Here is a 14,369-nt window from a genome sequence, read left to right as displayed (position 1 = left end):
ATCTGTCAGCCATTCTTTTCCTGCCCTTGCTCCTACTCCCACCACATTCAATCCATTACAAAACTCTGAAATTCCTATTTCTTAATACTTTGGAAGCTGCCTCATTTCCATCCTTCATCTCTTGTCCTTATTCTGAAGCTAATGACTTCTCTCTCCTCACTGAACCTCTGGTCTCCAGATCTACCCTGCTTTCAATCCACATCGCCCCTGGAGAGAACTTTTCCAGAACATGCTTATCAACCAGCAGTGTTCAGGATAAAATCTAAATTCCTAATCAGGTCATTCAAGGCCTTTGTAAATCCCCACTCCCCTGACTTCATCAGGGTGAGTTTCTTGATTCCACCTGATCCCACAGTTCCGGTACGCCTCACTTTTGAGCTACACGTAAGTGCCTCCAAGGAGAGGCACCAGGCCTGGATGGGGCTGCAGTCCATACACCCTGGGATATGTTTGAGGGGCTGCCTATCTTACTCTTCCCAGGGCCAGAAACTGACCAGGACTCAGGAGGAGTTTGTTGACTAAAGGAGCCAGCTAGAATAGGAACATACGTCTCCTGGGTCCAGCTAAGGACTCTTTCTACCACACTGTATTTCTGAGCCCTGCTGCTAGTGTGGACAGTGATTCTCAGTGGAGAAATCTTGATCAGTCTACAGAAAGAGGGTCAGGTCCCTTCATTTCCACTGCAGCCCTTAACCCTGGGCCCCCCATCCCTTCCACCATCTCCTTACCTAGAAGGGAGCCCCCACAGAAGGGCTGCCCACTCAGGTGTGACAACATGGCAATCCAGGGTGTGGTACCCTTCTGAGCCGGGCGTCCATTGAAGATCCTGGCCATCAGCTTCCGGGAGAACTTGGGGAGCCCACACACTGCAGCCAAGGAAGGGAGGGACAGATCACACATTGGGCTCCATTTTGCCCTTTGCCAGTTTATCACCCTTTGTTAGGGACCTCTGTTATTTTTTGACCATCCAGCATTCATTGCCCCTTTCAGTGATAGCACCCCAATTTTCCTCTGGAAGCTACTCTTCTTCCATTCTCAGTCCATATATCCTGGGTTAAAATGACTTTACCTCTGGTTCTAGGGGTAGAAATGTGACCCAGACCTGACTAATTAAAGTGCTTCATCTTCTGGTCACAGAAGTTGTTCAGATATGGGAAAGAAAGTCAGGCCAGGCCAATGAAAACCTGACTTGAGAGTTTTGCTGAGTATATTAGAGAAAGAGAAGGCCTTTCTCTGCTGGGTTGCTAAGCTGCTGGCTAGGAGCCCAGATCTGCCAGCAATTACTTCATGGAGAGTCTGCTGAGAATGATGCTAATGGAGAAAAGTCGAGCTAAAAGATGAGTGAAGCAAAAGCGAGCTTGTATTCTTGTATTCGAGCTCCTTGATCTAACCATACCCGAAGCTTTTCGATATAGACTTTTTAGCTATATGAGCCTATAATTCTCTCTCTCTCTCTCTCTCTCTCTCTATCCCAGACCCTCCCTCTCTCTCCCCTCTCTCTGGCTCTTTCTTGCTCTCGCTCTCTTGTTCTCCCCCTGAAGGTGTCTATGTTGTGTTTCTGTCACTTAAAATGAAAGAGACCTGACTAATAAAGAAATTTCATGCTCTGTCCACAGAGATCTCTCCTCCTTGGCGAAGCCCTGCCTCGGGACCTTTGAAGAAACCCCACTCCCGTTTCTCAGCAGGGTCTGCCTGCTCCATACCCTGTTTTCACTGACCTGGATTCACTGACAAAGACACACACAAACTTTACAGCTGAACAGCTCTTGGAGGCCACCTAGTCTATCCCTTTCACCACGCTGCTAAAGAAACTGAGGCCTAGAGAAACAAATTAACTTGCCAAAAGTTATCTGATAAGTTAGTGGCAAGACTTTACTTCTATGTCCCCTGACTTCCGGCTCTGGGCTTTCTCCACTCTGGCCAGCACTACATGACTTCCCTGAGCCCTCATACCTTAAGTCCTGGATCCAGGCAGCCATCTGCCTTCTTCTCTCAGTAACTGTCACCAGGCCACTGAGTAGGGCTGGGGAAATCTGAGATGAATGTTCTGCAACCTTATTTGCCTCTTCAGCATCTCCCAGCATCAACAATTCTACCTGCTCTCAGCCAGCTGCCCCAAGCTAACCTCCTGTCCCCATTCCCAGAAGATACTCAGAGCTCACCGGGTACGATCTCCCCCAAAGATCCCCCTCTCCATCTGCTTCCTCTGTAAACTTTCTTCTCTTCAGAATTAATTTTGGGCTTTGGATCTCCTCGCTTCCAAACTCTTGGGGACCTGGCTTTGGGGATTCTCACTCCTTTCCTGTATTTTGCATCTCTCCTTTGTTTATGCCTCTAAAATATGGTCAGGGCTTCTCATCCTAAAATCAAACTTCGACTTTCCTTGCTTCCTGTTTATTTCAGTCTCTCTTTCCCTTCCCTTCCACGGTCGAGCTTCTAGAAAGAAGAGTCGACACTCAGTCTCCACATCCTTCCTTTGCCTTTGGAGGCAGAATTGGAAGCACAAAGCTCTGTATACACTTGGAAGTAAAGAGGCCACTTGAAAATTTAATAGATCCACAACCAGAGATGGAGACAGAATGGCCCTGGGCCAATAAATGGAAGTTTAAGAGTGATATATACATGTATAGATAGATACTATTTGAAATTTAATCTCATGTATTCTTCATCCCTAGGAAGTCTCCTTGCCCTGTGACTCCTCGCTATTGAAACTGGAGCATTATTGTTTTAGGTGAGGCCAGATACAGCTTTGACTTTTGAAAGAGCAAAGCACAAACCAAAGTCTAGAAATACAAACGTTCATTTGAAAGGGTTGTGGTAAAAGACTTGTAGGTTTCAAGGAGCCAAAACCTGGAGAATTGAGCATATACCTTTTACTCTAAGCCATAAAGAAGAAGGATGTAAAGGCAGTTTCCTGCCTTAGGAAAAATGATACAAACTTAAGAGAAGACTGGAGAGGGAGGTAGAGAAGGAAGGAAGAGGGAGGGAGGAAGGGAGACATAGAGAAAGGGAGAGAGAGGAGGGAGAGGACGAGGCGAGAGGGAGGGTTAGGGACCTTAAACACCAGCACCTGGTCTGTTCCCTGGCTCCTTTCTCAGGTGGCAGTGATGACGGGGTCCCTGTCCCTGGGGAACACTCAGCCTGGAGGCGTTCCTCCGGACTAGCCTGTGGAACTGTTGACTACTTTTCATCCCTCTTGACACTTTCCCTCCTTGTCTTCTGAAGGACTTCTCTTCCTATGTTTCTGATCTCTGTTTTTATCTCTTCTTTCTCTTCTCTCTGTGCCTCCCATGCTGGTGTCTCCCTTGTTTGGTCCTCATCCCCAACCCCCCCTTTTTTTTCCTGCATATATTCAGTAGATAATACAATCTCCTCCCATGCTACCACACCACCTATACCCTGATAGATTTCACATCAGTGTCTCTAATCTGCCTTCTCCTCTGAGATATGCCTTCCTTGCTTCTCCAGCTGGACTGCACATAGACTCTTTGAGCACAGGAAAACTAAGCCCTGGTCTCCACCCCACACCAGCCCTCTCCCCTTTGTTATTACAGATGTCTATTAATGTCTGCATGGGCCTCACTCTTGTTGCCTCCCTTTCCTGAAACCTCATATTCAATAAGCCACTAAATCAGTAAAAAGTCACCAGGAGAAGCAGAGAGTAATGTGCCTCCTCCATTCTATGTCACAGTCTGCTCTCTCCATATAACCTCATGACACCTCAGTGTCTCGATATGTCACAACGTACAGTCTGAATATCTAGAGGAAAGTAAAAATCCAAAATATAATACAACACGATACATGATACCTCTCGAAAGCAGTTACATATAAAGTATAAAACATAATTTAGGATTCTTTTAGTTCTCAGTAGTGTAAAAAGCATGACATTTTCATTACGATGCAGTCTCCAAACAAAGGCACAGCAAGAACGTATCCCATGGAGAGCCCTCACTAATAGGTTAGTCTGTACACCCCCACAGCCTGCACCTGCACCAAGCCCTGCTGAATACACTGCTTAAATGTTTTTACTCTCCCCCCTCCTCCGACATCTGCACTGTCACAGCCTAGGTCTGGTGGGTTTTTGCCATCTCTCTAGAATCATTACAGTAGCTTCTCAGCTGCTCTCCCTAGCCCAGTCCCCTCTCCGCCCCTAACCCCACTTTCCACACCATGCTACGCATCCTCAGACCTGCCGATTCAGAATTTCCTAGGCATGAGACCAAAGAATCTGTATTTCTAGCAAGAATACCAGGTAATTCTGATATACCCCCAAATTAGACAAGCACGACGTACAGGACAGAGTGCAGACAGTACGGCTCTTAAGACTCTTTCCACTCTCCCTTAATTCATTGCTCCCGCTCCACTCACCGCATGCTTTCCTGCTTGATCTTTGTCCACTCTGCTTCTCCCCTCCATCTCCCAGTGCAAACTTTCTGCAAAGCTCTCCAGATCCCCTTCAGCTGTATGGATTTCTTGCTTTTTTAAGTTCCCATAATACTGCAGTCTCCATTCCTCTGATGACATTTATCTCCTTTTGTCTGTGTGACACCTAGGTGCACAGAATCTTGCCTTGCATGCTAGTTTGAGCTCTTTGAAGGCAAGGACTTGAATAGCAGGCCGTGCAATGCAATGAAGGAATATGGGCCTCTGAGAGGGCACATGTCAATAACCAACCCCATTCCCCATCACTCCTTCTTAGATGATGTCTACATGACAAAAACTACTTTTTCTGTGATGGGAGAAGTTTTGGCTTAATGGGGGTGGTGGGGCAGTTTCTCTTTAAAGAGTCGAAACAAAGCAAACATCAACAATAACCAAATCCTCAGATGAAGTCTGTTGATTATCCACAGAGGGTTTATTTCCACTTTAGACCCCTGACAGGAGAAACAGAGTGCAGAGGCACCTTACAGAGTAGTGAAGCATGTGATATAAAATATACAATGTACAGCATTCTCTATATGCACCATTCATAGACATAGGAGTGTAGTTTCATGAACCGATTAGAAAAGTGGACACTTCCCAATTATTCTCTTGGACTCCCTTCTCAGGGGCTTCTGTGGCTGTTTTTCATGGATGGAGAATCCCAGGAGAGCAAGCTCTGGGAGAAGGAGGACCATCAGCCCCATGAGCGCCAGGGACAGGCTGCTGGCAGTCGGAGTGTTGGAGCTGGAAGGACCCTGAGAGGGATCTAGTACCTTCCTTTTACAGATGGAGAAACTGAAGCCCAGAGAGGGGAAGTGATTAGTCAAAGGTTATACTGCCACTTGCGGGCAGAGCTGGGGCTAGAGCCCAAGACTCCTGGCTCTGTCTCTTCTCACCGGCCTTTCGCGGGCAAGTCTCTGCTTCCCTGGAAGCTGGAGGAGTTCATCCCTCTGAACATCCATGCTGGGTGAATTCTCTGAAGAGCTCAGACTGTGGGTACCCTGGGCAGCCTGGTGGGAGCAGGTCACTCCAAACATTCTGGGCCCAACTTTTTTTCCATTTTCCTGCCCAGAAGCACAGCAGGGCACAATGTGGGCCTTCTCTTTTTCCAAATGATCCAGATGAGTCTTTATGCCTGGGGCTGGGGCTCAGGCAGTCTTTTCCGATGACATATTTCAAGGCTAGAAGGTTGCTTCAGGCTTGTCTGGAATGGCAGGTGTGGTCTCACCGGGCTGTCAGCTGGTATTTGAGAGTGACGTATGGGCCCAAATGACGTGTCTCTGAGTTGACAATATGAATTTAACAGAGTTGGGGAGCCTCCCACTGCTACTCTCCCACCCCCCACCCCCAGTCACCCAAACCTTCCCAGCTTTCTCTTTGTCCTTTGAAATCCCTTGAACAGGCAACATAAGGGTTAAGGCTTGGATTGCAAGAAGATTTGGGGCAGGGCTTACATGAGGACGGAGGGGCTTTGGAGGTATGACCTCTATCTCCCCAAACCTGAGTGGTTTTCTCCTAGAGGAGGGACTAGGCTTGTCTGTGCCAAGAAGGACAGAGTTGGGAAAATATATAAACTCAGATTTCAACTCAATGTAAGGAAACGTTTTCTAAAAATCAGGCCCGGTGACACCAACAGTGGGTTTGATAAGTGAATAGGAGTGAATAATGTCAGTGGGGTAAAGTGGTCCTGGAGAGGAGTGCTAGGACTGGCCTGGGCATCCAGCTCCCTTGTGTTGCTGAAGACAGTGAGGCCTGGAGATGGGGAGGGACTGTCCCGGGGCCATGGACTCAGGTCTCTTGTGTGGAGACTTTGTCCTGTGCCACACTCTGCTGTCTCTCACGGTCCTTGGCTGTCTCAGGAGGATGGGAGCAGCATGTTCCGTTCCATTAGTCTGGTGAATAACATGGAGTATGCCGTCGGAAGTGTGTGGTCAGCCTAATTCAGCTGGGACGGGGCAGGGCAGGCAGGCCCTCAGGAGGCCAGCCAGCTCACCGCTCTACCTGGAGCTCCCCCAGGCCTTGTGGGGAGCCCATCTGCTCCCACACCCAGTCCACATAGTTGGAGACCTTTGTGTAGACTCCATAGACCTGCTTGCTGCCACATTCTTCAGGGCCCCCCCAGGACACCAGGCCTTGGGCCACCCAGCTCTGGCTTGAGTCATCAAGGATGACAAAGGCCCCACCACTATCTCCAAGGCATGTGTCCTTGCCACCCTCATAGTAGCCAGCACAGAACATGTTCTCTGTGACGCTGTAGTTGCCCAGGCGGGACTCGTAGCTGGTTTTGCACTCGGCGTGTGGCACCACGGGTAACTTGACATACTGTAGGACATCTGACAACGTCCGTGTGCCACTGCTGATGATCTCGTCCACCGTCACGTTAGGATTGGAGATGCCCCAGCCAGCCACCAGGCCCAGCATGTGGGGTGCTGGGCCTTCAGGCTCGGGCCTTGGCAGGCAGATGGGCATGACATGGGGTCCCAGTGGCACAGGCTCCTGCAGCTGTACCAGAGCTATGTCGTGGTTGTAGTTCTGGATGTTGAAGTCCGGATGGAGCACCACTTGGGCAGCTGAGCTGTTGGCTGCTCCTGATTTGTCCCGTATGTCGTGCAGGCCCAGGTAGACAGTGATATGCTCCTTGGAGACCGGTGTCACTGTGTTGTCTCTGCGCTGGGAGCGGAGCACGTGGGCTGCTGTGAGGATCCAGGACTCAGAAAGCAGGGCCCCGCTCCCAAACCACTTGTCGTTTGGCACCCTGGAGGTGTCCTCCACCACTATCAGGGCCTGCCATGGGAAGAGGCCGGGCTCAGCATTTCGGCCCCCGATGATTCGCTTGACCAGGTTTGGCAGAGAGCGGGAGGGCTGACCACACACTGTAAGGAGAAGGAGGGAGTGGGGACAAGAGACAGAGACTGGTCAGGTCAGCCATGTGAGAAGAGCCACTAAGAGAAATACACATCTCACCCACTGTAGATTATGCCACTTCGGGACCCTACTCTACATCACAGGGCCACACGAGCCTGGGAGAGCTCTGTGTGGGTCATTTTTGGCCTAAGTCTTTCTAGTCTGGCCTTCCGTAGCCAGGGCCATCTATGAACCAGGCCATTTCATGTATGGATCTTCACCACCTTGAACCATTTCTAGCCAGGATCACTTTTGGCCTGGACCATGTCGAGCCTGGCCTGTCTTTAACCGTGATCACCTTTCCCCGTTTTTCTCTAGCAAGGCATCTCATATCCCAGAAGTAGTCCAAACTGTGGGTACTTAGAAAACTTTTGAAAACCATAGGTCACGGGCTTTGAGAGATGGAAGGAATTAAAGACTGCCTAGCAGGTTACAGCAAACAGTGGACTGGGAGCCAACATACCTGAGGCCTTGACCTGGCTTTTCTCTCTTATGTTCTGTGTGACTCTAGGTAAATAAATTTCCCTCTCTGGGGAAATTTGATCTGCTAAATGGGGCAGTTGATCAAGATGATCTCCAAAGATTCTTCAAATTCCAAATTCCTTAGATTTTTATTTCATTTGCTTTGGTCATTTTATATATAAGTAAAACTCCAGAGATTAAGTGACCTGCCCAAGGTCACATGGCTATTAAGGTAAGTATCAGGGACTTAACTAGATTCTAAGATCAATGTCTCATCTTGCATCCCACAATGCCTCATTACATGTAAAGGTTGTGGTCATGGGCTCTCTAACCTTTTCTTCTCTAGCATAAAGAACTCATGTTATGAATGAACACCTAAGGCATCTAAGGTTAGGGAAAGGTGGCATAATCTACAAGCAATGATGCATGGGCCCTGCTCTGAGCCACCCATCATTGCACCCAGGAACCCTGTAGTACCTTCAGGGGAAGAAGAAAGGTCTGATCAAACTTCATTCCACTGAGTTGTACCCTGAGCATGCACATGCACCACCAGCCTCCTGCAGCCAAACACCTTTGGCTCATGAGCAGAGGGTCTTCAGTATCTCTTAGCCCCCCCACTGGCTAAGAGAAATTTCACATGGGCTCTTCCCAGCCTACTTTTCAGGCCTGGGAGGAAAGCCTGGTTATGAGCATGGGCCTCCTCTTGGTTGCAAATGGCCAGGCTACTCTCCTTGGCCCTGAAAACTATCAACAATCCTTTAAAGAGAAAAGATCATTTGAGTTTTCTTGGCAAACATTAGGCTTTCAGCAAACTAATGCCTTTCAGATGCTCTTCTTCTTGATGCCAAATGCTTCCTTACATGAGCCTGAGGCACCCTGTCATTCATCCCAGGCCAGATGTGAGATGACCTTTGCTAACTCTCTGTGGTCTGGCCTGTCAGAGTTAAAGACAAGACTCCCAATTCTAAGCAGCAGCCTACAAGGTGACATCTCAAGGCAAACTTATGATTAGCCCTGCACAACTTATCTAGTGCTGAAAGGCCCTCATCTGGTGAGGGATGTGCCTGCGGCTTAGTCCATGGTCACAACAAAGCCAGTGCCGAACGGTGCCTTTTTCTGACCAAGGTGCCAGTGGCATACCCCAGCTCACAGAATGTCAGAGTTGGGGAATCTTGGAGAACAGCTAATTTATGGATGGAGAAAATGAGGCTCAGAGAAGGCAAGCGACATACTCAAAGTCATTAGTGGCAGAGCCAGAAGTAGAGTTCATATCTTCTGACTCTAGTGTAACTTTCTCCACTAAAATTTATCTTCTTGCTATGCTATTGTCCTTCCAATAAGTTGAATAATGCAACAAGCTGTTAAGAAGATTCATGGAAATGGGGCATTTTTTTTTTTGGTGGATACCATTTTATATTTAGTTTTTCTTGGGACAAAGGAATATTCTTGAAATACTATAGCTTCAGCTGTGCTGAAGTCAGACTTGGGCTCTAGAAGACTGGAGGTACTGAGGGAGGGCTCTTAAAACAAAAATGTGATATTCTAGAACTCTGGGTTTATGACAATGGCTTAAAATATAATCAGAATCAAGAATGGCTCAGCATTGCTTCTGTTAACATCATAGTCTTTGATTCACCTTCGAGCTCTGTGCCCAACTTTCTGTGGGTAGCCTTGGACAAACTGTTATACCTCATTGATCCTTAGTTTTCTCAAATAAAATAAGGGGCAAATAATAGTTGCTTAACAGTTTCCTTGGAAAGGCAGATATTATGATGCTCAATGAAATGGCTTTCTCCATTCTGGCTTGCTTCTGGGTTTCAATCTCAATATTTTAGAAGGATAAAATTTTGATATCTCTGGCCTGGTCCAATGATAAACCATCATTCTGCCCAATACGGCTATTAAAATAATTTCCTGACTTATTGTATCCAAGTTGCTTTGTATAAATATAGACGATGATGACCATTAAAAATTGTAGCATGTCATGGATCACATGGTTCTGCTTCCTTACTCCTGAGGTATGGATTCCTAGTCCCAGAGAGGTGATATTACTTACCAAAGACCACAATTAGGAAATGACAACATAAGGATGAAGACCTAGTCCCCTGACTTCCAGTTCAGTGCTTCTTCCCCTTCCAGAGGTTGCAATATGGCTGCCCAGGATGGAATCCACCTGCAGTGTTGTTTTCTTTGGCCCACATAGTATTTTAGAAAAATGGGGATTTGACCTTCCAGTTTATCACAACTCTACCATTCTCCATCTTTTCCGAGCCTTCGCCAGCTGTGCCCTTGAGTGTTATCCTGGCTAAGCCTAAATGAGATGATGGTGATCAGCAGAATGTGGGTGGTTGACCTTTCCTCTGTTCCACCTGCTCATGAGTTCTTTCTTAGGCATAAGGCCCTTCTAGGTGAAGTCTTTCTAACCAGTCTTCATCCCTCCACTCCTCGACAACCAATGACTTGCTCCTTCTCTGAGATTCCACGGTTCCTGTGATAGGCAGAACTGATTCCCAAATACTGACACTTTCTTCATTTCTTAAGGATAATGGTAGATGACTCAATAGCCTTTCCCTTTTAATGTCTAATCTAACATCTAGAAGCCTACTAAGTGATACTGAGGGTTACTAAAATGTACTAGTCAAATAATGCACTATCTCAGCTTATCCAACACTCTAGTTCAGTAAAATACAAATGCCACCCAACACTCAACCATACTGTGAAGCTCCTACAGTTCAAGCAAACACACAGACAGAATTGGTACTGCTCTTCAATGCTATCTTGAATGATTGTATCTTTCAATTACTGCTATTCTTGTTTTTTTAAAGTGTAAATTTCTGTATGGAGAATAATAAATTTAATTTTGCGAGGTTATTTGTTTAACCCTACAGTGTGCACTTAGGGATATAATATTCTAATAAGTTGATTTGAATATATATATGCACTGTGATTGCAATGCAAATCATCCATACTTTTAATGCTCACGCAAATATCCACAAAATATTCCCTAAATCTGTATGCACAGTGATACTCCCTGTTACTGAAAATCTGTTTTCATTTTAAAGTGGAGTCATTAGGGGAGCCATGGAGATGCAGTAGTCAGTAAGACTCGTGCATATTGCTCTTTGAAAGAACTTCTTACTCTGTCCTGTAGTTATTGGTCTGATGTTGTTCATTTCCTCTATAGCACAGTGAGTGCTTGAGGATAGAGTGCCCACTTTCTTGATTTTCCTGACACACACACACTGTGTGGGATGAAAAGCCTGGTGCAAAGGGAGCAGAAATGTAGAGGGAGGAGACAGAAAGGCTCCTAATGTGATAGAACAGGTGAATATAGAGATTGGTTGGTTTGAAAAGGTGTGAGGTGGGCTTCTCTGACCTTTGACCCTCTGAAGACATTTCTTAAAAAACAATCAAAGTATCATGCCTCCCACTCCATGCTCCATTTACAGCTAGAACACCTGCTGCCCGAAGGCCTTTGATGGGAGACCTTGAACAGAGGACTTGATGGTGAGGTACCTGGCAGGCAGGTGGGTTGGTTTCTCCCCAGTACTTCATTCATCCAGACTCCTTGGGCAGAACAGGTATATATGCCTGGGAGAGTGAGGAAAGGTTGGAGAAAAAGGAGAAAATGATTGATTCATAGCATTTGGAAAATAGATCTGGGTTCTTAATTCTTCTATTGGGGATCATTGTAAGTCTTCCAAGTCATCTTCCTGATGCCATTCCCTTTCTGCAACCTGAAGTCTCTTTCTAAAATGAGATTCTATGTCCCTCCTTTGCTCAGTGTCACCAGTAGCTCCCCCCATTGCCTTCGAAAAGAACCACCACATACTTCAGCATGGTGTCCAAGGCTCTGTGCAATCTGACTCCTGCCTGTCTGAGGGCTGCTTCCTCCCAGCCAGGCCCTGCCCAGCCCCTGGCAGGAACTTCCCATTATTCCACAGGCCTCGGTTTACCCGATGCTCTGTGGCACATTGCCCTTCTTTCCCTTCTCCACTTAACAAACTCTTTAATGAACCACATTCACGTCTAGCATCTTATTTGAGTCCTACAGTAGCTCTGTGAACTATATCACTGCTCCCTTTTTGAAGCGGGAAATTAGAGAATTTTCTTGGTGCTAGTCTGCAGCAGAGGCAGAACCAGTTGGACTTCCCATCTCCCTAAGGGGTCCTTCTCTGCAGGAGGCTGTGAATGTGTTTTGTATAGGTATCAGGGTACCAGGTTGCCTAACTCTTGGGGTACAGGCCTGAGCCGGGGAGAGGCAAAGCTTATCTCCAAGTGTTTTTCCTTCCAATTATTCTCAAACTGTGTCCAACTGACTGGGTGTTTCAGCCCCCAGCCCAATCTTGAGACCCAAAGAATGTGAGGGGTCTGGTTTAGCATGCAGTGCTCACCTGTTATATTGTGGAACATCTTGTAGAAGGGCTGCTGGCAGGAGTATCTGATCTCAGATTTGTATGTGGTGAGGTTATTACTGGTGGAGAAGGTGACCAGCCCATGTTTCAGTTCTGCTGGGGCTCCACAGTCTGCAACTGAGAGAGAAGAGAGTGAGACTCCTCAATGACCCTTTGCTCTTCTTCTTGGGACCATCTGATGGGTCTGTCTCATACAGATGTACAGTTTTTGTACTGCACAGAACTTTAGTAAGCAATGTGATAGTCTGTGAGAATGATGCCCCAGGGATTGTGGAGGGCACAGCCTGTGCAGTCACCAGGGGCCCTGCTTTTGAGATCTCTCCCACCTACTGTGTGGTTAACTCACCTGGCCTGCTGTCAGTTTCAGGGCAAGGGCAGGTCTGCTGAGATTTAAGCAGACCCATCTCTTCCCCACCAGGGCCCTTTCCTTGACTTCCAGTTCTATTGTGCAATCCTCTTAGCCTCTTCTGCCCAAGCGTGAAGCCTGTGGCTCTGCAAGAAAATTCTGGCTGACATGAACCAAAGAATATTCAGTTCTTCCAGACCCAACCACATTCTGAGTAAGAGCCATTAATGTGCTCACATTGGAACTTAACAAAAAACAAAAACAAAGCAAAGCAAAACAAAACAAAACAAAACAAAAAGAGACTCAACTACACAAGTACACAGTCCCACCCTGCTGGCTTTCCGGAGGCACAGAAGTCAGGAGGTGGGGTTGGGGCGGACCGACTTTTAGTCTTCATCTGCTCATTTTTTCTACTTGTTGGTGGCTAGACTTTGGGATGAACTGTAGGATAAGACCAAAGATCCCAGCTCCTAAGAGAAGGTTTTAGGAGAAATTGCCAGTCCAGCCAGGTCTTAGGGAGTTGCCCTCACTGACAGAGCCCAGTACAATCTGCCAGGAGCCAGGTCAAAGGCTGAGGTGTCTCTTCATGGGTCTCCATTAGGGGGTGGTGTGCTTGCTTCTAAGGAAATCCTATGCCAGAACTGAAGAATCTTAGAGGAATCCTAAAACTTCACAGTTAGAAAGGAACCTTAAGGCAGGCAATCTAGAATATCATCTTTACAGATGAATCCAGAGAGGAGACTTGACTGATCTAAGGTCATAGAGTGAGTTATAGTCAGAGAACTAGATCTGACCTTAAACTCAGTGTTTTTGTTTTGTTTTTGTTTTTTAAGTAAACTAAACTGACAGTTTTTAAAGCTGTTTTCTAGTTAAAACAGCCTACAATCGATATTAGCTGGGTAATGGTAGATATTAGCTGTCAATCTTCTGATAATTTCAGAGGACTGCATTCTAAGTATCTGGTAGAATTTCTAGTTTCCCTCTTCTGAATTTTACCTGCTTACCTTGGGTAACAGAGAGGGGGCAATTTACCCCTGAGATACTCTTCAAATATCTGATTTTTAACTTTAGAAGTTCAAATTCATCTATTTGATTGAGCAAAGAGCTATCTAACTCAAAATATAGCTAATCCAAGGCCCTCCAGGATGGACCAGAGTTCAGGTGAAGAATGAGAGTAAATGTTGGTCTCTCCTGCCCGTGAGGAAGGCAAAAGCCAGGAGAACTGGTGAGTATTTTGTCCTGGCCTCCAGCTCCCTGGACAAATCATTCCCATTTGTTTTGATCACTCAAAGTAGACATACTCTCTACTCTCTGAGGAAAGCATATGAAGGTCAACATTAGGGCAACAGGAGGTGATAATATTGATTATTTAAAGCTATCATCAGTTTTAAATGTATTTCCCCACTGAGTCTCAAAGCAGATTTTTTTTCCTTTTTTAGGACATGCAATCGATTGGTGTCTGGACCTTGACATTACTCGACTCCCTTAACCTTGGTTTAGCAGTTCATTTTGTTTAAAGTAGCTTCAAGAACTGATATCCAGTTCCAGGTGGAGGAATTTCAGAGTTGGTCTAAGACATGGTTCGATTGTCAGGCACTGAGAGCCTATTACGTGGCCAATAGTGGCAGGGAGAGATTTTCTGGGTTGAAGGCCTGCTTTCATATCACTCCAGAGAAGTAACTTTGCCCACTGATAAAGCTGGTCCTACAACCACATAAAGGAGGTGATAGTGGAAAATAGAGGTCACTTCAGCTTGGGTAGAGCAAGCAGGGAAGGGGTGCACCTTCTCCCCAAGTCTACAGTGGCAGGCAAAGAGCCAT

The 14,369-nt window shown here is 46.5% G+C and overlaps 1 protein-coding gene across 5 annotated transcripts in view; it reads right to left on the bottom strand.

The window, feature by feature from the left end:
- The window catches only part of MASP1 (mannan binding lectin serine peptidase 1), a 65,849-nt gene that overhangs the window by 10,952 nt on the left and 40,528 nt on the right, over nt 1–14,369 (bottom strand). For 4 of the 5 annotated variants that reach the window (XM_011381847.2, XM_023525887.1, XM_023525883.1 and 1 more), the window contains 3 exons: nt 12,183–12,320; nt 11,305–11,379; nt 4,837–7,295 (listed from right to left, as the gene is read on the bottom strand). In XM_011381847.2, the coding sequence (XP_011380149.1) occupies nt 6,412–7,295; nt 11,305–11,379; nt 12,183–12,320 (1,097 nt within the window). In that variant the 3' untranslated portion in view covers nt 4,837–6,411. Of the gene's footprint in view, nt 1–728; nt 867–4,836; nt 7,296–11,304; nt 11,380–12,182; nt 12,321–14,369 lie in introns of those variants that run through there. The other variant, XM_011381854.1, reaches the window with a different exon arrangement.

This window comes from Pteropus vampyrus, unplaced genomic scaffold (assembly GCF_000151845.1).
Source record: "Pteropus vampyrus isolate Shadow unplaced genomic scaffold, Pvam_2.0 Scaffold14, whole genome shotgun sequence".
Classification (NCBI taxonomy): Eukaryota; Metazoa; Chordata; class Mammalia; order Chiroptera; family Pteropodidae; genus Pteropus; species Pteropus vampyrus.
This window is presented reverse-complemented; position numbering and strand designations above follow the sequence as displayed.